Raw genomic sequence first — 24,604 nt, 5'->3', positions numbered from 1 at the left:
CTATTGTTTGTACCACCTATTGTCTGACACTGGTGTACAAAGACTCAAACTGAACAGATGCACATAACTGACCTGCCCCTTAAGACTTGTGTTTGAGTGCCTCTAACTCACATTTCTGTGAATTTAGTCACGTTGACCACTAGGTTAAATAATACAGTTAAAAATTTTGGCAATTCAATATTTTTATAGTCCATTTTGGCTGTGCGTACTGCCTGACGATCGGCCCACGTGGGCAAGAATGGTTCCACACTTGTTTCAAACTTGTCACGGTCAACATGGCTCATGAAATTAGCAACTTTAAAAGCACTGCTTGCCTGTGTCCAGGCCCACCTCAAGGTCGTGGTTGCCTACCTTGAGGGAGCTGAAGGATGTTGATGCATTTGGGCAGTACTGGTGGCCTTGTACTGTTGCCTGTCAGCATATTGGGAAGCTGCAGATGACAGCTCGGTGAATAATGAAAACAGCAGCTGTGGTTCATTAGTACAGTTCAAGGCTAATAGATGGGTTGTGAATCTCATGACTGCCTGCATAGTTACACTGCAAGATTGTATAAATGCTCTGCTAAAATCATTTTTGTGCGTGATGGGAGTTTAGTCAGGGTAACATCCTGGCACTTATTCCATCAACACTGAGAAATGGACTGGACTATTGTGATATGGCCTGCTCCTGCAGGCTGTCTGGATTTTCAAGGGAAAGAACACTGCAGTCCAGAGCGCACTAATCAGGATGATGGTATGTCGAGATAAATTCCTTGTCCGATTTAGACCATTGCTTTACATGAATGTGAAAGTATACAGCCACATGTCTTTCTAAATGCAAGTCATTTTCCATTCAGCCAACTGGCTATACAAAGTACAGAACATTAACACCTTTCTATTGAGTTGCACACCCTTTTGCCCTCAGCCTCAATTTGTTGGGCCGGGAATGTTTTCGCTTGTGGCAACTTTGGCACAATGTCACTGGCGGAACAGGTGTTGTATGTGGAGGATGAGTAGATACCTCGGATAGGGGGGAGTGAGGCCTAAGACTGTTTTATAAATAAGCATCAATCAGTGGGTCTTGTGACAGGTATACAGAGATGACCCGTTTACAGAGTAGAGTGTCCTATAAGGAGCATTGGTGGCAATTCTGCTGGCCGAATGGTAAACATCTAGCCGCCTGAGAGCACCCTTACCTGCCAATCTATAAATGACGTCTCTGTAATCTAGCTGGGGTAGGATGGTCATCCGATTCAGGGTTAGTTTGGCAGCTGAGGTGAAAGAGGAGTGATTACGATAGAGGAAACCAAGTCTAGATTTAACCTATTTAACCTGCAGCTTTGGTATGTGCTGAGAGAAGGACAGTGCACCGTCCTTGGGGTACTTCCTTGGTGACAGGCAGTGGCTGAGAAAGCAAATATTCTGACTTTATACACTGCACTCTTTGAGAGAGGTAGTTAGCAAACCAGGCCAAAGACCCCTCAGAGACACCAATAGTCCTTAGCCGGCCCACAAGAATGGAATGGTCTATCGTATCAAAAGCTTTGGCCAAGTCAATAAAAATAGCAGCACAATATTGCTTAGAATCAAGGGCAATGGTGACACACCCATAACCTGAGCGGAAGTCAGATTGCATACTTGAGAGAATACTATAAACATCAATAAAGCCAGTCAGTTGATTATTGACAGGTTTATCCAACAGTTGGCTGGAAGTCCATTGGGTGGTGGACCATTCTTGATACACACAGGAAACTGTTGAACATGTAAAAACCCAGCAGCATTGCAGTTCTTGACACAAATTGGTGCGCCTGGCACATACTACCATACCCTGTTCAAATATTAATAATAATATTTTGTCGTGCCCGTTCACTATCTGAATGGCACACATATACAATTTTTGTCTAAATTGTCTCAAGGCTTAAAAATAATTATTTAACCCGTCTCCTACCCTTCATCTACACCGATTGAAGTGGATTTCACAAGTTACATCAATAAGGGAGCATAGCTTTCACCTGGTCAGTCTGTCATGGTAAGAGCAGGTGTTCCTAATGTTTTGTACACTCTGTGTATGTCCATGTGTTCTACCCATATTTGGCTTCAGTACAGAGCTCACCTAGCTCTATACAGCAATTAAGCCTTCCACTCAAAAGTGCTTTCACCTCCACTTCAGCAGGTTATGAGGAGGACCCTGAGGGCCTCGCACTCCATTTAGACGTCCCTCACGTCTCCCGCTACACATCTCTGCATAATACAGTATTCTGCACCCTTTGCAAAAAAAAGGATTTTCAGAAGGATTTTCAAGGTCCTTATTTCCTATTAACTTAAAGATGTCCTCCAGTGATTTTTAAACGTTTCCTGTGAAGGTGATATCCCTGGAGGAGGTCATTCAAGGAGTTGGTTTGATGGGAAGTCCATTGGCTCGAGGAACAATAGAGGAGCAATAGAGAACACCCCCACTTGTGCCGTGTCAGACATACCTGGACCACCTATTGAGATGTGCCTTTTGTTAAATAAATCAGGTGTTCAATGAGGTGAGAATGAGACTGAAGTGCTACTTTATGTCTTTGGAGCATTGTTCACACAATAGCACATTTCAGTTTTTCAAAACTTTCCCCAACGGAAGCATTTCTAGTCGTTGAGGTCCAAGGAGGGGAAACAAATCCCAAAGAATGTGATATGAACATGATGCATCCACTGAAAGAAGTGAAACAGTGTCTGGAGGGAGAGTCATGGACATGGCCTGTGTTGTGTATTAATTGTAGTATGATCTAAAATAAAGACGCGCGACAATGAGGTTCTAGCTCCAGCCTGTTTATTAACCTAATCCTCGCATGTCCTACATAGGTACGGATACCCCCAAGGGACATCCTACTACATCTTCCCCTCTCCCATGAACAAGAACTCAACATGCATAACCACTGAAGCATAACTGAAATGCAATTTGGAAACCAGTATTATTCTCTAACATGCTACTTCCCATCCTGAAACAGTATGAAAGTATTAAATCACACAGTATGAACATTAACTTAGGTACAGTCTCTTTTTGCTGGTTATGTTCCCCAGCAGTATGTTTTCTCTTCACGTAACATAGTCTTTCAGCCACTCTGGTGGCTTCACATACCTTTTGGGCGCGCTTGTGGCTCTGTGAGCTTTCTCTCTCCTTCACCCTCTTTTTGTGCCTTTTCTGTGGCCTCAGTCTGTGTGGCTGGTAGATCTGGAAGAGCTCTGAGGTGTGTTTTGTTCCTTCGTACCTCTTCTAAGCCTGTGTCCACCACATAGGAGCGTGGGGCATCCGCTTTCCTCAGCACTATTGCTGGTGTCTTTGAGTTTGTAATCCACACGTGTTGACCTTCGGTCAGCTCTGGCCTCTCCTTAGCACGGTGTCTCCGATTAAAGTCTCCAGTTTGCATTTGTTTCAGACGTTTGTCCCACTCAGTGAAGGCCTTCCTGTTAGGCCATCGGGGTTTAAGCTGAGCCGGCGAGACAGGCAATGGGGAACGCAGCCTCCTGCCCAATCAGGAGCTCGGCAGGCGACGGCCCATGATGCAGTGGTGTAACTCTGTAAGCTAATAGAGCCCTGTATGGATCCTTGTTCTTTTTCAGCAGTCCCTTGACTGTTTTCACAGCTCTCTCTGCCTCACCATTACTCTGTGCATGGTAGGGGCTACTGGTCACATGTATGAAGTCATATTCTGCGGCAAAAGCAGAAAAGGACCTCGCAGAGAACTGGGGAGCGTTATCTGTAACCAGGACCTCAGCGACCCCTTGCCTGGAATTTTTAAAACTTTAATCCATTGATAACACCAGCTGATGTGGTTATGGGTGTCTTTGCTATTTCAATGTATCTTGAGTAGTAATCTACCACTAGCAGATAAGTGTCATTTTTCCAATAGAACATATCCGCCCCTACCTTTTGCCATGGCCGTTTTGGCAGCTCCGTTGCCATCATTGGCTCCGGGTGACAAGGTTGACATTTTGTACAGACCTCACAATGGGCCACTAGCTTGGCAATCTGAGTACTCAGACCAAGCCACCACACTGACTGTTGAGCCCTCAGTCTGCATTTGGTTATCCCCATGTGTCCATCATGCACTCTGTCTAGCATTTCTGGTTGTAGAGTCTCTGGGATAACTATCTGTTGTCCTTTCATGAGAAGGTCTCCATTACAGTGGAAGTCACTTTGGTGCACCCAATAGGGCTTCAGCAGCTGAGGCAGTTCCTCCTGCCTGGGCCATCCCTTTTTGCACTGCTACACTATCTGTTGGCAGATGTGGTCTCGTTGTTGCTCCTCTGCAATCTGGTCTGAGATGCAGGTAGACTGTCCCTTATTGCATTAATGGACACCTGTACCTCACCCTCTAGACATGGCTCCTCCTCTGATAATGGATGTTTAATTGGGGCCCTGGAGAGTGGATCTGCTGTGATCAGTGCCTTCCTTGGCACATACACCATCTTGTAGGTGAACCTCAGTAATCTGAGGCGGAAGCGCAGAACTCTGGGAGGCAAGTCGTCCAGTGCTTTTGTCCCTAACAGAACCAACAGTTTTTTGTTTGTAGAGAGCAAAGGGCCATCTCTGCTATAGCTATACAGCCTAGTTGGGATAGCTGTCACTGCTGCCCCAGTGTCTAGTTTAAATGACACAACCTCCCCATTGAGTTTAATGTCTGAATGCCAGCCAGGATTGTTTCCCTTTACTTCTCCCAGAAAGATGCTGTCCTGCTGTACCTCCTCTGAAACATCATGCATTTGCTTTAATTGACAGACAGCTGAAAAGTGTCCTCTCCTGTGACATTTCCTGCATTCCGCATCCTTTGCTGGGCAATCTTTCCCACATTTGCGACAAACATTGGAACTAGCTACTGGTGCTGTCTGTGATTGTTTTCTCCACGTCTGTCTCTGTTCTCTGTTCCCCTCCGTTATTTTTGCTCTGTATGAAAATGCATGTATTTCCTCACTCTCTTCGTTCTGCAAGGAGCTGCTGTCGCGCAGTATCGTCTGCTGTCTTTTTACTGTCTCACTCTGCCTAACCTGGTTTACAGCTTTGGACCAGATAAACTGGGAATCCAACTGTAACTTTTCAGAAAGTGATATATTTCTTATTCCGACTACAATCCGATCTCGGATCAGCTCTTCCCTGAGGGCGCCAAACTGACAACTGTTGGTCGTTTCACCCTGCTCCTGTTTGCGCATATTAAACCTAGCTCCCTCAAAATGTTGTGTCTCCCTACAAAATGCATTTCAAAACAGTCTTTAACGGCACTGTAGTTAAGTTTCTCTTCCTCAGTCAACGTTGAAGCATTTAATATATCCTCGGCTTCATCACCCATAGAGTAGATCAGTGTATTAACTTGAAATGCCTCATTTTTCACGTTTAAGCCTGATGCTACCCTCTACCTTTCAAAGCTCCTGATCCATTCCGGACAGTTTTGAATGTCCATACAAACAAAATTATCTGGGGGACTAATGTGAAATCTGTCAGCACTAGCCACTGGCCTGTCTGTGTTTGCGCCAGAGCCCGTTGAACTTGGAGTCTCAAACCCTGAAATCCCGCCAGCTTCTTCCTCTTGCAACATGCTGCTTAGCAGTAACTATGAGGATTCTGTGTTATGCACTATAGCCCGTTACCATGTATGTGATTGAATATTATCTGCTGTTGGTTTGTGTGGATGTATGTATGTGTTTTGCAACATAGCTGACTTGAAACATTGTTAACAGTTTCAGGGCCATGGGCCTTTCTCATGATGGAGAAATACAGAATAACATGAAGACAGGAACTATGCAATGAGTTGGGGGGTGGCACATTCAGAACGTAGTGTTGCGGGAACAAACAGTCTTTTGTTAGATAACAGGAGCCAGGTGCGCATAGATATTCTTCACAGGAACAGTTACATCTGTCAACTGAAGCGCTTAGGGGGCTGGGACCAGCCTCTGCGCCAACAATCAACGATAGGCTGGGTGAGTCTAAACCACGCCCAATCTCTACTCTGACAGGCCGGCTTGGAAGCAGGAACTATTTCTGTCAGGGTATATTTATAATATCTTTGTCAAGAACAAGTCAGTTCTCTGTTTGCCCTGCGAGGTGGGACAGAGAGCCCGTATATACGAAAATTGCATTTACCACTTATTGCTTAGCTAATAAAAAATACATAGTATACAATCTGTGACTCATTGTCATATTTATCCTGATACCAGATTCGAATTGACGCAAATCTAACATAACTTAGTCCTTGCTCGTTAGCTAGCAAAATAATGATATACTCTGTTTTATCTCCAACACTGTGCCCTCCCTGCTTTGAAACAACCTGAATGTATGATTTACTTGGTACCTCTTTCACGTTTATGTGAATTTTAAAACCACTTCTGACACCATGTAGTATGATCTAAAATAAAGACGCGCGACAATGAGGTTCTAGCTCCAGCCTGTTTATTAACCTAACCCTCGCATGTCCTACATAGGTACGGATACCCCCAAGGGACATCCTACTACAATAATAACCTCCAGAGGCACTGACCCTCACTGCAGCGCAAGCACAGGTACGTCCAGTCCCAACACCTACAGCACTCTTATACACAATATCACTTCTTTCTCCAAATCTGCCAGTAACACTGTAAAATACAGAACTAATTACTCCCTGCCTTTCTAATGGAGGTGAGGTCAACTGTTCAGCCTCTTTCTGGAAGAATCTCTCCATCTGCTCTGAAGTACCTTCTCAGGGCTTTATCAAATATGAAACAGCCCATTTCTGCCTCTGCTATTATTTATTTTTTACCCCTTTTTCTACCCAATTTCATGGTATCCAATTGGTACAGATTCTCAATTGGATTGAGGTCTGGGCTTTGACTAGGCCATTCCAAGGCATCTACATGTTTCCCCTTAAACCACTCAAGTGTTGCATTAGCAGTATGCTTAGGGTCATTGTCCTGCTGGAAGGTGAACCTCCGTCCCAATCTCAATTCTCTGGAAGACTGAAACCAGAATGCCATGAATGTCCCTGTATTTAGCACCAGCCATCATTCCTTCAATTCGGACCAGTTTCCCAGTCCCTGCCGATGAAAAACATCCCCACAACATGATGCTGCCACCACCAGGCTTCACTGTGGGGATGTTATTCTTGGGGTGATGAGCGATGTTGCGTTTGCGCCAGACATAGCATTTTCCTTGATGGCCAAAAAGCTAAATGTTAGTCTCATCTGACCAGAGTACCTTCTTCCATATGTTTGGGGAGTCTCCCACATGCCTTTTGGCGAACACCAAACATGTTTGCTTATTTTTTTCTTTAAGCAATGGATTTTTTCTGGCCACTCTGTGGAGTTTACAGCTTAAAGTGGTCGTATGGACAGATACTCCACTCTAGACTGTGGAGTTTTGCTCCTTCAGGGTTATCTTTGGTCTCTTTGTTGCCTCTCTGATTAATACCCTCCTTGCCTTGGCAGGTTTGTTGTGGTGCCATATAATTTCAATTTCTTAATAATGGATTTAATGGCGCTCCGTGGGATGTTCAAAGTTTCTGATATTTTTTTATAACCCAACCCTGATCTGTACCTCTCCAGAACTTTGTCCCTGACCTGTTTGGAGAGGTCCTTGGTCTTCATGGTGCTGCTTCCTTGGTGGTGCCCCTCGCTAAGTGGTGTTGCAGATTCTGGGGCCTTTCAGAACAGTTGTATAAATTTACTGAGATAATGTGACGCTTAGATTGCAAACAGGTGGACTTTATTTAACTAATTATGTGACTTCTGAAGGTAATTGGTTGCACCAGATCTTATTTAGGGGCCTCATAGCAAAGGGGGTGAATACATATGGACGCACCACTTTTCCGTTTGACATTTTTTTGAAATTTTTGGAAGAAGTAATTGTTTTCATTTCACATATTTTTTGTATGTCCATTACATGAAATCCAGATAAAAATCCAGGTTGTAATGCAACAAAATAGGAAAAACACCAAGGGGATGAATACTTTTGCAAGGCACTGTAGTTACAGTCTTGTCTCATTGTTGCAACTCCTGTATGGACTCGGGAGAGGCAAAGGTCAAGAGCTGTGTGTCCTCTGAAACACAAACCAACCAAACCACACTGCTTCTTGACACAACGCCCACTTAACCCAGAGGCCAGCCACACCAATGTGTCAGAAGAAACACTGCATGTGCACCTGGTGACCGTGTCAGCGTGCACTGCACCCAGCCCACCAGTGTGTGAAGGGACAAGGACATCCCTGCCAGCCAAACCCTCCCCTAACCCGGACGACCCTGGGCCAATTGTGTGCCGCCCCATGGGTCTCCCAGTCTAACCCAAAATCTCTAGTGGCACAGCTAGCACTGTGATGCAGTGCCTTATAGTCTAAGGCACTGCATCACAGTGCTAGCTGTGCCACTAGAGATTTTGGGTTCGAGTCCAGGTTCTGTCGCAGCCAGCCGCGACTGTGCCACTCGGGAGGCCCTGGAGAAGATCGACCTTAAGTTAATCGACAACATCTCCAAGTTTGGCCACGGCCGTTACCAGTGGAGGAAAAGAAGGAGTTCATGGTGCATTTTATTCTAATGTCTCTTTACTTTCAACATTTAGAGGCAGTGGGTCACAAATCATACAATCCCTTATGGGGACCAGAAGGACTGACTGGGGACTTTGACAAGCTTAGTGACAAACGCAATGTGGACATGATGAGAGACTATTTCACTGCTGCTATTTGATCAATGTTGTATTATTATCTTTAAGATATTCACAATCGAATAATAGTGACAGGGGGTACCTTGTAAGCCCAGTTCTGACAAAAAGGTAAGATTTTTATTTTACCTTTATTTAACCAGGCAAGTCAGTTAAGAACAAATTCTTAATTTCAATGACGGCCTAGGAACAGTGGCTTAACTGCCTTGTTCAGAGGCAGAATGACAGATTTGTACCTTGTCAGCTCAGGGGTTTGAACTTGCAACCTTCCGGTTTTGATGATGGCCTTCAGAGGACAGCTGTAATGAGAATACCTAAGGCCTTAGCCTGAGCTTGCCAGAATAGACTGCAGCTCCAATGCACCCCTGCACTGTGGCATCAGTATTCCAAGCCCGTTCCCATGGACACAGCTTTCCTTTATTCCCCAAGCTTATAGGAGCAGGAGTGCCCTTCCTCCCTGCATGAAGTACAGCCTCTCACCACCAGAGTGCAGGATGTGTAGGATATCATGGCCCATTTCCTCCACTGCCTTAAAAATAAATCCCTGTCATGCTGTCTAGGGTTCTACTGTTTCTTCATGAGGAACCTGTTTCTTTTCTGCTACTATTTCTTTATGAGGAACCTGTTTCTTTTCAACAACTGTTTCTTCATGAGGAACCTGTTTCTTTTCTGCTACTGTTTCTTCATGAGGAACCTGTTTCTTTTCTGCTACTGTTTCTTCATGAGGAACCTTTCTTTTCTGCTACTGTTTCTTTATGAGGAACCTGTTTCTTTTCTGCTACTGTTTCTTTATGAGGAATCTGTTTCTTATCTACTACTGTTTCTTTATCAAATCAAATCAAATGTATTTATATAGCCCTTTGTACATCAGCTGATATCTCAAAGTGCTGTACAGAAACCCAGCCTAAAACCCCAAACAGCAAGCAATGCAGGTGTAGAAGCACGGTGGCTAGGAAAAACTCCCTAGAAAGGCCAAAACCTAGGAAGAAACCTAGAGAGGAACCAGGCTCTGTGGGGTAGCCAGTCCTCTTCTGGCTGTGCCGGGTGGAGATTATAACAGAACATGGCCAAGATGTTCAAATGTTCATAAATGACCAGCATGTTCGAATAATAAGAAGGCAGAACAGTTGAAACTGGAGCAGCAGCACGGCCAGGTGGACTGGGGACAGCAAGGAGTCATCATGTCAGGTAATCCTGGGGCATGGTCCTAGGGCTCAGGTCCTCCGAGAGAGAGAAAGAAAGAGAGAAGGAGAGAATTAGAGAACGCACACTTAGATTCACACAGGACACCGAATAGGACAGGAGAAGTACTCCAGATATAACAAACTGACCCTAGCCCCCCGACACATAAACTACTGCAGCATAAATACTGGAGGCTGAGACAGGAGGGGTCAGGAGACACTGTGGACCCATCCGAGGACACCCCCGGACAGGGCCAAACAGGAAGGATATAACCCCACCCACTTTGCCAAAGCACAGCCCCCACACCACTAGAGGTATATCTTCAACCACCAACTTACCATCCTGAGACAGGGCCGAGTATAGCCCACAAAGATCTCCGCCATGGCACAACCCAAGGGGGGGCGCCAACCCAGACAGGATGACCACATCAGTGAATCAACCCACTCAGGTGACGCACCCCTTCCAGGGACGGCATGAGAGAGCCCCAGTAAGCCAGTGACTCAGCCCCTGTAATAGGGTTAGAGGCAGAGAATCCCAGTGGAAAGAGGGGAACCGGCCAGGCAGAGACAGCAAGGGCGGTTCGTTGCTCCAGAGCCTTTCCGTTCACCTTCCCACTCCTGGGCCAGACTACACTCAATCATATGACCCACTGAAGAGATGAGTCTTCAGTAAAGACTTAAAGGTTGAGACCGAGTTTGCGTCTCTGACATGGGTAGGCAGACCGTTCTATAAAAATGGAGCTCTATAGGAGAAAGCCCTGCCTCCAGCTGTTTGCTTAGAAATTCTAGGGACAATTAGGAGGCCTGCGTCTTGTGACCGTAGCGTACGTGTAGGTATGTACGGCAGGACCAAATCAGAGAGATAGGTAGGAGCAAGCCCATGTAATGCTTTGTAGGTTAGCAGTAAAACCTTGAAATCAGCCCTTGCTTTGACAGGAAGCCAGTGTAGAGAGGCTAGCACTGGAGTAATATGATCAAATTTTTTGGTTCTACTCAGGATTCTAGCAGCTGTATTTAGCACCAACTGAAGTTTATTTAGTGCTTTATCCGGGTAGCCGGAAAGTAGAGCATTGCAGTAGTCTAACCTAGAAGTGACAAAAGCATGGATTAATCTTTCTGCATAATTTTTGGACAGAAAGTTTCGGATTTTTGCAATGTTACGTAGATGGAGAGGAACCTGTTTCTTCATGAGGAACCTGTTTCTTTTCTGCTACTGTTTCTTCATGAGGAACCTGTTTCTTTTCTGCTACTGTTTCTTCATGAGGAATCTGTTTCTTTTCTGCTACTGTTTCTTCATGAGGAATCTGTTTCTTTTCTGCTACTGTTTCTTCATGAGGAATCTGTTTCTTTTCTGCTACTGTTTCTTCATGAGGAATCTGTTTCTTTTCTGCTACTGTTTCTTCATGAGGAACCTGTTTCTTTTCTACTACTGTTTCAAATGTTTTTGTGAAAGTACATGTCTTGTAGAGGAGCCATGCCTAGCTATCTGTAGCCTCACCTCTCCCTGACCCCAAAATAACCTAGGTGAGCGCAGTCAGCAACTCTCTAGTCAGCATAAACAAGAGGCCATTTCTCTCTTTCTCTCTTTCTCTCTCTCTTTCTCTCTCTTTCTCTCTCTTTCTCTCTTTCTCTCTCTCTCTCTCTCTCTCTCTCTCTCTCTCTCTCTCTCTCTCTCTCTCTCTCTCTCTCTACCTACCTACCTACCTACCTACCTACCTACCTACTTCCAGCCGTGCTCAACCGAGCCCTTCTATTGCGGTGGCCTTTTCGTTGGGGATAAGAGGCGAGTCTTCAGGTGACGTGCCTGACGGTCCCATGGGGTGCTCTATCCCAGAACACTGGCTGCTAATGTCAGACAAAGGTCATTGTTGATTTGATGCAAGGTTATGTAACCTTGGAGACTGCTGTACTTAGACACAAAGACAGCCCAGAGAAGAGGATGGTCTCTTAGTATTCCCAGCCAGAAGGAGACAGTATGTTCCTCCGGCCTCACCCCGGTGCAGGAGAGGCAAATTAAGGACAAGCATGTTAGCCAGACAAGATGGAGGAAGTGAGAGAGGGAGGGACAGAGATAGAGTTGGAAGAGAGAGGGAGAACGTCCATTCCCAAAACATAATAAACTGGCGTGTGTGTGTGTGTGTGTGTGGCTAGTAGGACTCAATGTGGCTTCATGGTAATATCAGAATCTACTCTCCTCCATTTAGGATTTAATGTAATCCAGCCTTGTAAAATGGCTGCTCTTTATGAATTCTAAATAAAAATGCCTATCCTGTACATAAAAAAGCCTTATTCATTCAGAGTGCTTCGTGGACACATCCTTAGACAAATTTATGGAGAGAAGCTTTTGTCAGTGAACTCAGATAATACAGTGAATCAAGATCTCAGCACTTTGTCTAATATAAACAGTTTGGGGTCTTTTTCTTTTCCCCATGAACCTGCTGAACCTTTAATTTGAATAGAGTTGGAGCCCAAAAAGATTGCAGATGGCTCATTGCTCCCACACTGCACAGAGATCACAAAGTTAGTGCTAGTAGTAAAATACAATAATAAAAAGCATCAGGGGGAAACTGGTTCCACCATTGGAGTAATGGGACAGAGAAGGGCTTTGACTGGCCTGTGCGGGAGCTGATCCCACACTCTTCCTTGGCTCTCCTGGAGACCCATTTCATGAGCCATGCTGGATAGGGACCACTATATTACTCCCTCTTCATGAGCCATGCTGGATAGGGACCACTATATTACTCCCTCTTCATGAGCCATGCTGGACAGACCACTATATTACTCCCTCTTCATGAGCCATGCTGGACAGAGAGACCACTATATTACTCCCTCTTCATGAGCCATGCTGGACAGAGAGACCACTATATTACTCCCTCTTCATGAGCCATGCTGGATAGAGAGACCACTATATATTACTCCCTCTTCATGAGCCATGCTGGATAGAGAGACCACTATATTAATCCCTCTTCATGAGCTATGCTGGATAGAGAGACCACTATATTACTCCCTCTTCATGAGCCATGCTGGATAGAGAGACCACTATATTACTCCATCTTCATGAGACATGCTGGATAAAGAGACCACTATATTACTCCATCTTCATGAGACATGCTGGATAAAGAGACCACTATATTACTTCCTCTTCATGTGCCATGCTGGACCAGAGAGACCACTATATTACTCCCTCTTCATGAGCCATGCTGGATAGAGAGACCACTAAACAGTATCAACAGTACCACCCCATACATACCTGATACATTGGGCAACATTCATAGCCATCTGAGGGGACCTTGCAGCAGGTGTTTCCCTCCTTACACACCTCTCCGCCTGGGCAATCATCAGCAGAGACCTGGGCCAGCAGAGACCTAGGCCAAACTATTGATAATTGATAACAGGTGGACCTGTGCAGGACCCCTGCATTTACAATGCATGTTAAGCAGATGTCTTCTATTAGATTTCATGAAGAAGATGATGGATGGTTTGTACATTGCAAGATGTATACAGCTAAATAGTCAAATTATTTTTTCCCCGCTCCTATTCTTTTCAGTGTACTGTAAGTGAGGCAGAGGTGTGTTTTATTATAGGTAGATCATTGACAAATATGGAGAAGAGTTGAGTGTGCTATCTCTCACCAGGAAAGGAAAGCCAGTTGTAACACAGATGTTATTTGTATTTATCACAGAAAGAGGCCATGATAAATAAAATAAAATGCCTCTCCCTGCTGAAAACAGGCCTATGTTTGTTTAGAGAGATTCTCTCATGTGTGAGAGAAGTGGACACACTTACTTAGCCTAGATCTGTAGTAAAACAGGAAGTTCCCTGTGTCAAATCATGGCAGTTCGACAGTCCTCTCATGAGTTATTATAAGGGTTGAGTTGACACCAGAATAAAATAGAGAATTGCTGTGTCATTGTGACAACCATTAGACTGTTGATAATTGATAACAGGTGGACCCCCTGGTTAAAGGCTGTTTTTAGTGTTTCACCTGTCTAGTTACATAACATACTGCTGATCAATAGATCAAGGGGTAAGTTATGTTGATTTCACTGGGTATTGCTGTTGATTTCACTGGGTATTGCTTATAGAGAGTGTGTCTATTGTCTTCTGTCCCAGGTTGCTGCCATCATGACTTTACCCTTTGACGTGGTGAAGACACAAAGACAGATCCAACTGGGAGAGATGGAGACACTGGGAGGTGTGTAATTACAGGGTCTTATGTACTCATATGGCCATTCACCTCTGAAATCGTATTTTATCCTCTCTGATAGAACGTAGGATTGCCCACTAAATCTCTGTCTTTCTCCCCTTCCTCCTAGTCCCTGTGAAGAATCCCACATCCACATGGCATATCATGAGGGGAATTTGGGCTGAATCGGGATACAGGGGGCTCTTTGCAGGTAAGTCCAAAGGATATATAAAAGGTATATATTTGCAATGCCTGAAGCGCTGGTATAGTAAGCAGTCTGAATGGAGGACTAAATCAGGTAAATTGTGTCTCTTTATCCCCCTCAGGTTTCCTACCCAGGGTGATCAAAGTTGCCCCAGCCTGTGCTGTCATGATCAGCACCTATGAGTTTGGGAAGATCTTCTTCCAGAAGATAAACCTTGACCGGGAGCAACAGGCCCGCTGAGGGGCTGTGTGTGTGGAGAAGCAGGGTTGGCTACCTTCTTCTGGGTCAAAATGGGAAGAGACTATTAGCAGCAGCCAATGCACAGGCTTTTTTGTCTGTTTTCTAGCCCTTTCTATTGGCCCACAGGGAGGCTACTCCTACAACTGTGAATACTGTCATAGTGTATCCATGAATGTGTCCATTAGTTAAATTCAGAACTGTGGGGGAACGGCCCTGTGACCTAAGACTTATTCAGACTTTAGCATGCTAGTGTTCATCTTTGCTAGTACAGCCCCCTGCTGTTCATACCTGGGAGAACACTTCTAACAACAACCCTAAAAAAACTGCATGCAAAGTAATCCATTCAATCAAGACCTTCCCTTCAACTACTAGCCCAGACCAAATGCATGGCTGAGCTGAGATGAGTGGATATTCTTAATGTAGCATTCTCTCATATTGATTTGTCATCTGACCAATGGTAGCTTACTATTCAATGTCCATTTTTGTGATGGGAATAAATACCAGGTGGGTTACCATTGCTCATTCCCCTAGGATGAGAACTGGGTTTTATGAGTTAATTTGGTACATGTTATTCAATCAAATGAAATACTTCAGACAAAACAGCTGGCAAATTGACTGTGCTATCTAAAAGGGGTTGACATACTTTTTATTTATATTTTTACATGATTGAATGTGTGCAGGTTTTCTGTTGATCCATTTCAGACCTGGGCTGAGTCAATATAGTTTTTTGAAGAACGTTCATTAGATTTTTTTTCAGCATTTCAGAAAGATCTGGAGTTCTACTAACTAGGCTACTGGACTGAACTGAGTTGTTGCCTTGATCTTCAATTTGTGTGTTTATTATTTATTGTGTACCTTACATGGATGTATAGAATGTTTTATATGCTCTGACTGGTTTTACTGTTGTTTTTTATTCAGTCAGAGGGATATAGATCATCTAACAGAATGCCTAATTTGATTCAAAGAAATGTTAATCATTTTTTATTTAACCAGGTAGGCTAGTTGAGAACAAGTTGAGATGGACAGTTGTAAAATAAGAAAGGTGTTGCACCAATCACAAGAGCTTTTGCCTTATCTATTAGCTGATGCATTTCTGGTACAGTGGAATTCTAGATTTTGAAGCAAGCGTTTGTACAGCAGGAAGGCGGAGCCATGTCATGGTTTTGCGACGTTAATCACGTGATGGGTTACGTCCTTGTATAAATACCAAACATCCCCCTTACATAGGCCTCTTTTTCAAACGGCTCTGAGACAAAATGGTGAGTTCCTCTTTCTTTTGGACTTGCGGTTTCAATCTGTTTAGCATCTTCTTAAACCTTATATGTTCCCCCTCTAAGTCAGTAGGTAAGATGTGTCTATCTGTAATTAATAGTTGTATGATGTTACACCTTACCATAATAACATGGTCTTAGATTATTACAGAATGACTATATGAAGTAATCGTTGGCATACTGGTAGTTTAAAATGGCTGATCCACTGAGGCCTAGCATGCTTCGTTCTCAATTGCATTTTAAATAGACATTTTGTAACGTTGGTTCACAATCAAACAGTTTAAAACTGACAACGTGTTAGTTAAATTTCTGTTTTATAACGGGCTTTACGTTTTATGAGGCCTGACCCATTAGCCCGCCCAACAGTAGCAGGTCCTCCGAACCTCTAACGACTACCGTTACACATGTTTATTCCAAGACTCTGTTTACATCCTTCAGTTGGGATTTATTTAGTGAGGTTGCATTGAATATGGGTGACGAGTCCCTCGACGGGCGGACAGAATGGTTGGCCTCGTGCTGTTCCTGTTCAATGTCGAGTTCTGACATACTGACTCAAGTGCGTTCATATAGTTTTGTATGCCTCATGGACAGGACAATGTGCTAAATTGCGTTGTCTTCACAGTCCCACCGTAAATTTTCGGCTCCCCGCCACGGATCCTTGGGTTTCCTGCCCCGTAAGAGGAGCAGACGTCACCGTGGTAAGGTGAAGAGTTTCCCCAAGGATGACCCCAGCAAACCAGTCCACTTGACTGCCTTCCTTGGCTACAAGGCTGGCATGACTCACATCGTGCGTGAAGTCGACAGACCTGGCTCAAGTGAGTATTTGGCTTCTTTCGGTTTTGTTTAATTAACTGGGTGAATATTGCTGTGGGATTTATGAATACATAACCAAGCCATATTAATTTCGGTCTTGCATTAGTGTGTGTTTTTTTCTGCCTGTGATGATCCCCTCGACGGGCGGACATATTGGGTCTAACCCTTGATGAATGTCGAGCACTGAGCGCAGTCGTTGAGCATTGACATTATGCAATATAAGTCTACCGTGGAGCTCCTGTATTACTAACCTTCATACCTGACTATTTTCCTACAGAGGTGAACAAGAAGGAAGTGGTTGAGGCTGTGACCATTGTGGAGACTCCTCCCATGGTTGTGGTGGGTGTTGTGGGTTATGTCGAGACCCCCCGTGGCCTGCGTTCCTTCAAGACCATCTTCGCTGAGCACATCAGTGACGAGTGCAAGCGTCGCTTCTACAGGAACTGGTGAGTCGTTATACATGTGAAAAATAATAGATATTTAAACAAACATTTTGACTTGGTTGGATAGTGTATACTTATAGATATTTAAACAAACATTTTGACTAGATAGTGTATACTTAACATCTGGTGCCCCCCCTGGTGGCAGCTCCGCTCGGGTGCCTCGTGACCTGATGAGCTCCGGGCTCCTCTGGCCGGTGGAAAGCGCTTCTTAGAAACCGCGCCATGAGCCGAAAACCTTTCTGAAGCTGTAACTGCCCCCTTCGCCCCTGTGAAGGCTGGGCGAGCAGCTGAGTACAGTGTTCTTCCGCTGGCCCCCTGGGGTTATGAAGGACCTGTGCCAACCCGTGTGCCTCTTCTCCCCTACCCTCCGGTCACGCTGCATGCTCTCAGGTACAAGTCCAAGAAGAAGGCCTTCACAAAGTACTGCAAGAAGTGGCAGGATGACGATGGCAAGAAGCAGCTGGAGAAGGACTTCGCCTCCATGAAGAAGTACTGCCAGGTCGTCCGCATCATCGCCCACACGCAGGTGAGTGAGCAGGATAGAAAACGCTCCCTGCAATGCCACGTAGTTTTAATGAATCAGATCTCCCTTTGTCTGTGATGAGACCACGGAACACTGCGTCATGCATGACGTCCGACACGCATGAGGATACATTCCATGCTGCCTTCCTTCTGAGACTATGTCCCTAGATCACATTTAACCCAATTTTGGGTTGAACACACGGTGTTTGTACTAGCTATACTGGTCCTTGTCCCAGGACTAGCAGGCTCAACTGCCTCTCTCCTCCCCCTCCAGATGAGGCTGCTGCCCCTGAGGCAGAAGAAGTCCCACTTGATGGAGGTGCAGCTCAATGGAGGCTCCATCTCTGACAAGGTGGACTGGGCCCGTGAGAAGCTGGAGCAGTCTATCCCCATCACCAATGTCTTCACCCAGGATGAGATGATCGACGTCATCGGTGTCACAAAGGGTCACGGATACAAAGGTATGTCTTAACCTCTAGTGACTCCCCATCCCGCATGAATGGGCTTAATCATCGACTGACTCTAATTAGCATAACGCAGTGGACATAGATATTCCTATTCATGAAAATCACAAGTGAAATATATTGAGACCCAGCTTAGCCTTTTAATCACCCTGTCATCTCAGATTTTCAAAATATGTTCTACAGCCAAAGCTAGACAAGCATTTGTAAGTTTATCGATAGCATAGCATTTTGTCCAGCTAGCAGCAGGTGACTTGGTCACGGAAATCAGAAAAGCAATCAAATTAAGTCGTTTGACTTTGAGCTTCGGATGTTTTCACTCACGACACTCGCAGTCAGTTAGCCAATGTTCCTTTAATCCAAAAATATTATTTTTGTAGGCGAAATAGCTTCGTTTGTTCACATTTGGCTGAGAAATCGCCCGGAAACTGCAGTCACAAACGCCGAAAAATATTCCAAATTAGCTCCATAATATCGACAAAAACATGGCAAATGTTTTTTTATAATCAACCCTCAAGGTGTTTTTCAAATATCTATTCGATAATATATCAACCCGGGACTGGTGGCTTCTTAGTAGGATAGAGCGAAACAATGGCCGCATTTGTCCTTTATGCACCAAACACTCTGAGAGACTTCAGCTGACCACTGATGTAATGTTGACGTTCAGGCCCATTTTTCAAAATAAAAACCTGAAACTATGTATTGTGACACTAGACACATTAGGGAAGCCATAGAAAAAGTAACCTGGTTGATAGCCCATTCACTGCTCAATAGGAATGCAGAGCCTTCTAAATAAGAGTCCCTTCCTGTTTGGATTTCTCAGGCTTTCGCCTGCAACATCAGTTCTGTTACACTCACAGACAATCTTTTTACAGTTTAGGAAACTTTGGAGTGTTTTCTATCCTAAGCTGTCAATTATATGCATATTCTAGCATCTGGTCCTGACAAAATATACCGTTTACTACGGGAACGTTATTTTCCAAAAATGAAAATACTGCCCCCTAGTCACAAGGTTAAGGGCTTTGTGTGTGAGACCACGGAACACTGCGTCAGGCATGAGGATGCATTCCATGTTGACTTCTGAGACCACAACCCACAAATGACTAGTTAACCAAGCTTCAGTTATTCATGCCAAGTCCTCAGGTACTAAACACTGAAATTTCCCCTTTAGGTGTCACCAGCCGTTGGCACACAAAGAAGCTCCCCCGTAAGACCCATCGTGGTCTGCGTAAGGTGGCCTGTATCGGTGCCTGGCATCCCTCCCGTGTGGCCTTCTCCGTGGCCCGCGCTGGTCAGAAGGGCTACCACCACCGCACAGAGATCAACAAGAAGATCTACAAGATCGGTCAGGGCTACCACACCAAGGACGGCAAGCTGGTGAAGAACAACGCCGCCACCGAGTACGATCTGTCCAACAAGAGCATCACCCCTTTGGGTGGCTTTGTCCACTACGGGGAGGTGACCAATGACTTTGTCATGCTGAAGGGCTGCACAATTGGAGTCAAGAAGAGGGTGCTAACCCTGCGTAAGGTGAGGAAAGAGACAATTCCATCTTATGCATGCTTATTCCAATGCATTGTCAGTTGGCATTTAGGTACTTATAGGTTGGCTGAACTGAATAGGTACTTAAATACGGGTAGTTCCCTCCCTGGGCCGATGAAACTAATGGCCGTGTGCTGGCCCTGTTGCATGTAGAGTTCTGGCGTGTATTGACTTTAGGGCATTTGTTTCATACCAGATGGACAATGCGCTAAATGTTATTGTCCTGTATGGCCCGTTAAAGGAATGCATCACTAATCTGTATTTAAAAAATATATGCTGCTTTCTTTCAGTCTCTGTTGGTGCAGTCCAGCCGTCGTGCCACGGAGAAGATCGACCTCAAGTTCATCGACACCACCTCCAAGTTTGGCCACGGCCGCTTCCAGACAGTGGAGGAAAAGAAGGCGTTCATGGTGCGTTCCGTTTCCATGACATTTACTTGTCTCTTCCCTTGTCTTCACTCTGATTCACAAGTCCCCTGGATCAATGTAGTGGACCCACTAGTTCACATACAACCGGCATTGCAGCTCAGTCCCCTATGCCTGTAGTGCACTTATCGTAACCTGGTTCACTCTTGGTATGAATTTGGGTTCCATTCAGGTGCTAGATCAAACTTCAGTGAGGCAGGGGAGCGGCATCATTTTTTTGCTGTTCCCTGTTCACTCTCTGGGAACATCACCCCTGGAGCCACAGATGGTGTAGAGGCTGCTTATTCAACTCTGTATATGCATTGTCACTGACCACTTGTCCTTTTTGTCTACAGGGACCACTCAAGAAGGACCGCATTGCCAAGGAAGAGACTGCTTAAATGTCGTCCTCTAGCTCTGTCTGGTGGTATGAGTCCTCATGCTGCACTGCGGAGTTGTTTAATAATAAAACAAGTGAAAAGCCCTTTCTCGTTTCTTATGATATGCATAATCTCACACTAATCTGAGGCCTATGTGGCCCAGCAAATTGACTTCTTGTATTTGGGTCGATGCATGAATTTGTTTCAACAAAAAATGAATTGCTTATTTGCTAAATGTGGCTTGATAAATTTGAGTCTTGATAAGTAGGACAGTTGACAGCCCAGCAACCTTCAGGGAATTTGACTAGATTAGTTTTTGTCACAAAGTCATGTAGCTATTGTTTGTACCACCTATTGTCTGACACTGGTGTACAAAGACTCAAACTTAACAGATGCACATAACTGGCCTGCCCCTTAAGACTTGCGTTTGAGTGCCTCTAACTCACATTTCTGTGACTTAGTCACGTTGACCACCAGGTTAAATAATACAGTTAAAAATTTTGGCAATTCAATATTTTTATAGTCCATTTTGGCTGTGCGTACTGCCTGACGATCGGCCCACGTGGGCAAGAATGGTTCCACACTTGTTTCAAACTTGTCAAGGTCAACATGGCTCATGAAATTGGTGACTTTAAAAGCGCTGCTTGCCTGTGTCCAGGCCCACCAAGGTCGTGGTTGCCTACCTTGAGGGAGCTGAAGGATGTTGATGCATTTGGGCAGTACTTGTGGCCTTGTACAGTTGCCTGTCAGCATATTGGGAAGCTGCAGATGACAGCTCGGTGAATAATGAAAACAGCAGCTGTGGTTAGTACAGTTCAAGGCTAATAGATGGGTTGTGAATTTTGACTGCCTGCATAGTTACACTGCAAGATTGTATAAATGCTCTGCTAAAATCTGTGTGTAATGGGAATTTAGTCAGGGTAACATCCTGGCACTTATGCCATCAACACTAAGAAAGTGACTGGACTACGGGTGTTGTATGTGGAGGAAGAGTAGATGCCTCAGATGGGGGGGAGTGAGGCCTAAGACTTTAATAAATAAGCATTAATCGGTGTGTCTTGTGACAGGTATACAGAGATGACCCGTTTACAGAGTAGTGTCCTTTAAGGGGCATTGGTGGCAATTCTGATGGCCGAATGGTAAACATCTAGCCGCCCGAGAGCACCCTTACCTACCAATCTATAAATTACGCCTCTGTAATCTAGCTGGGGTAGGATGGTCATCCGATTCAGGGTTAGTTTGACAGCTGAGGTGAAAGGAGTGATTACGATAGAAACCAAGTCTAGATTTAACCTACCTGCAGCTTTATGTGCTGAGAGGACAGTGCACCGTCCTTGGGGTACTTCCTTGGTGACAGGCAGTGGCTGAGAAAGCAGAGATTGACTTTATACACTGCACTATTTGAGAGGTAGTTAGCAAACCAGGCCAAAGACCCCTCAGAGACACCAGTAGTCCTTAGCCGGCCCACAAGAATGGAATGGTCTATCGTATCAAAAGCTTTGGCCAAGTCAATAAAAATAGCACAATGTTGCTTAGAATCAAGGGCAATGGTGACACACCCATAACCTGAGCGGAAGCCAGATTGCATACTTGAGAGAATACTATAAACATCAAGAAAGCCAGTCAGTTGATTATTGACAGTTTTATCCAACAGTTGGCTGGAAGTCCATTGGGTGGTGGACCATTCTTGATACACACAGGAAACTGTTGAACATGTAAAAACCCAGCAGCATTGCAGTTCTTGACACAAATTGGTGCGCCTGGCACATACTACCATACCCTGTTTAAATGTACTTAAATATTTTGTCGTGCCCGTTCACTATCTGAATGGCACACATACACAATTCTTGTCTCAATTGTCTCATGGTTTAAAAATCAGAGCAGATGTTCCTAATGTTTTGTACACTCTGTGTATGTCCATGTGTTCTACCCATATTTGGCTTCAGTACAGAGCTCACCTAGCTCTATACAGCAATTAAGCCTTCCACTCAAAAGTGCTTTCACCTCCACTTCAGCAGGTAATGAGGAGGACCCTGAGGGCCTCGCACTCCATTTAGACGTCCCTCACGTCTCCCGCTACACATCTCTGCATAATACAGTATTCTGCACCCTTTGCAAAAAAAAGGATTTTCAGAAGGATTTTCAAGGTCCTTATTTCCTATTAACTTAAAGATGTCCTCCAGTGATTTTTAAACTTTTCCTGTGAAGGTGATATCCCAAGTATAAAGACAGTAAAGTACACACAGTAAAGGGTTAAAATAGTGTTTTTTAGACACAACTGCAGGAGGAGGTCATTCAAGGAGTTGGTTTGATGGGAAGTCCATTGGCTCGAGGAACAATAGAGGAGCAATAGAGGAGCAATAGAGAACACCCCCACTTGTGCCGTGTCAGACATTTTTTTTAACCTTTATTTTACTAGGCAAGTCAGTTAAGAACAAATTCTTATTTTCAATGACGGCCTAGGAACAGTGGGTTAACTGCCTGTTCAAGGGCAGAACGACAGATTTTGTACCTTGTCAGCTCGGGGATTTGAACTTGCAACCTTTCGGTTACTAGTCCAATGCTCTAACCACTAGGCTACACTGGACCACCTATTGAGATGTGCCTTTTGTTAAATAAATCAGGTGTTCAATGAGGTGAGAATGAGACTGAAGTGCTACTTTAAGTCTTTGGAGCATTGTTCACACAATAGCACATTTCAGTTTTTCAAAACTTTCCCCAACGGAAGCATTTCTCGTTGTTGAGGTCCAAGGAGGGGAAACAAATCCCAAAGAATGTGATATGAACATGATGCATCCACTGAAAGAAGTGATACAGTGTCTGGAGGGAGAGTCATGGAGATGGCCTGTGTTGTGTAATAATTATCTCCAGAGGCACTGACCCTCACTGCAGCGCAAGCACAGATACGTCCAGTCCCAACACCTACAGCACTCTTATACATAATATCACTTCTTTCTCCAAATCTGCCAGTAACACTGTAAAATACAGAACTAATTACTCCCTGCCTTTCTAATGAAGGTGAGGTCAACTGTTCAGGTAATGGTCTCTTTCTGGAAGAATCTCTCCATCTGCTCTGAAATACCTTCTCAGGGCTTTATCAATTATGAAACAGCACATTTCTGCCTCTGAAATTTTTCTTTTTTTACCCAAATTCGTGGTATCCAATTGGTACAGTGGCGTGTGAAATTATTCAACCCCTTAGCATTTTTCCTATTTTGTTGCCTTAAAACATGGAATTAACATTGATTTTTTTGTGGGTTTTTATCATTTCATTTACACAACATGCCTACCACTTTGAAGATGCAAAGTATTTTTTATTGTGAAACAAACAAGAAATAAGACAAAAAAAACAGAAATCTTGAGCAGGCATAACTATTCACCCCCCCCCCCAAAGTCAATACTTTGTAGAGCCACCTTTTTCAGCAATTACAGATGCAAGTCTCTTGGGGTATGCCTCTATCAACTTGGCACATCTAGCCACTGGGATTTTTGCCCATTCTTCAAGGTAAAACTGCTCCAGCTCCTTCAAGTTGGATGGGTTCCGCTGGTGTACAGCAATCTTTAAGTCATACCACAGATTCTCAATTGGATTGAGGTCTGGGCTTTGACTAGGCCATTCCAAGGCATTTACATGTTTCCCCTTAAACCACTCAAGTGTTGCATTAGCAGTATGCTTAGGGTTATTGTCCTGCTGGAAGGTGAACCTCCGTCCCAATCTCAATTCTCTGGAAGACTGAAACCAGAATGCCAAGAATGTCCCTGTATTCAGCGCCATCCATCATTCCTTCAATTCGGACAAGTTTCCCAGTCCCTGCTGATGAAAAACATCCCCACAGCATGATGCTGCCACCACCAGGCTTCACTGTGGGGATGGTATTCTTGGGGTGATGGGAGGTGTTGGGTTTGCGCCAGACATAGCATTTTCCTTGATGGCCAAAAAGCTAAATTTTAGTCTCATCTGACCAGAGTACCTTCTTCCATATGTTTGGGGAGTCTCCACGTCTTTTGGCGAACACCAAACATATTTGCTTATTTTTCTTTTAGCAATGGATTTTTTCTGGACACTCTTCTGTAAAGCCCAACTCTGTGGAGTGTACGGCTTAAAGTGGTCCTATGGACAGATACTCCACTCTCCGCTGTGGAGTTTTGCAGCTCCTTCAGGGTTATCTTTGGTCTCTTGGTTGCCTCTCTGATTAATACCCTCCTTGCCTTGGCAGGTTTGTTGTGGTGCCATATTATTTACATTTTTTAATAATGGATTTAATGGCGCTCCGTGGGATGTTCAAAGTTTCAGATATTTTTTTATAACCCAACCCTGA

At 44.5% G+C, this 24,604-nt stretch overlaps 3 protein-coding genes and 2 non-coding genes across 5 annotated transcripts in view; 4 read left to right on the top strand and 1 right to left on the bottom strand.

Moving 5' to 3' along the window:
- The window catches only part of LOC109898709 (progranulin-like), a 47,138-nt gene extending 34,038 nt beyond the window's left edge, over nt 1-13,100 (bottom strand). Inside the window, exon 1 of the mRNA XM_031834721.1 lies at nt 13,069-13,100. Coding sequence (XP_031690581.1) covers nt 13,069-13,077 — 9 coding nt within the window. The 5' untranslated portion in view covers nt 13,078-13,100. The remainder of the gene's footprint in view (nt 1-13,068) is intronic.
- LOC109898701 (solute carrier family 25 member 39) overlaps nt 1-15,347 on the top strand; it is a 38,529-nt gene extending 23,182 nt beyond the window's left edge. Inside the window, exons 11-12 of the mRNA XM_031834728.1 lie at nt 14,135-14,215; nt 14,331-15,347. Of these exons, the coding sequence (XP_031690588.1) occupies nt 14,135-14,215; nt 14,331-14,449 (200 nt within the window). The 3' untranslated portion in view covers nt 14,450-15,347. The remainder of the gene's footprint in view (nt 1-14,134; nt 14,216-14,330) is intronic.
- A 265-nt stretch (nt 15,348-15,612) lies between these two features.
- Nucleotides 15,613-20,389, top strand: LOC109897399 (60S ribosomal protein L3-like). Its single transcript, XM_031834724.1, has 8 exons — nt 15,613-15,708; nt 16,343-16,535; nt 16,811-16,979; nt 17,367-17,502; nt 17,773-17,959; nt 19,131-19,489; nt 19,792-19,911; nt 20,262-20,389. The coding sequence occupies exons 1-8, from the start codon at nt 15,706-15,708 to the stop codon at nt 20,304-20,306; spliced, it is 1,212 nt and encodes a 403-aa protein (XP_031690584.1). The 5' UTR covers nt 15,613-15,705; the 3' UTR covers nt 20,307-20,389.
- Nucleotides 17,566-17,659, top strand: LOC116376055 (small nucleolar RNA U83B). The gene has a single exon (XR_004211450.1). It is a non-coding gene; the product is annotated as a small nucleolar RNA U83B (small nucleolar RNA).
- Nucleotides 20,046-20,176, top strand: LOC116376048 (small nucleolar RNA SNORA54). Its single transcript, XR_004211444.1, has one exon. It is a non-coding gene; the product is annotated as a small nucleolar RNA SNORA54 (small nucleolar RNA).
- Nucleotides 20,390-24,604: the final 4,215 nt, after the last annotated feature.

Source organism: Oncorhynchus kisutch, linkage group LG10 (genome assembly GCF_002021735.2).
Source record: "Oncorhynchus kisutch isolate 150728-3 linkage group LG10, Okis_V2, whole genome shotgun sequence".
Classification (NCBI taxonomy): Eukaryota; Metazoa; Chordata; class Actinopteri; order Salmoniformes; family Salmonidae; genus Oncorhynchus; species Oncorhynchus kisutch.
Note: the sequence above shows the minus strand (reverse complement) of the source record. Positions and strands in the feature narration are given on the sequence as shown.

Bases quoted from the DNA above. Each gene is read 5' to 3' on its own strand.
- LOC109897399 (XM_031834724.1), top strand. The intron at 17,960-19,130 runs GTATGTCTTAAC...TTTCCCCTTTAG, and splicing joins AAAGGGTCACGGATACAAAG to GTGTCACCAGCCGTTGGCAC. The intron at 19,490-19,791 runs GTGAGGAAAGAG...GCTTTCTTTCAG, and splicing joins GGGTGCTAACCCTGCGTAAG to TCTCTGTTGGTGCAGTCCAG.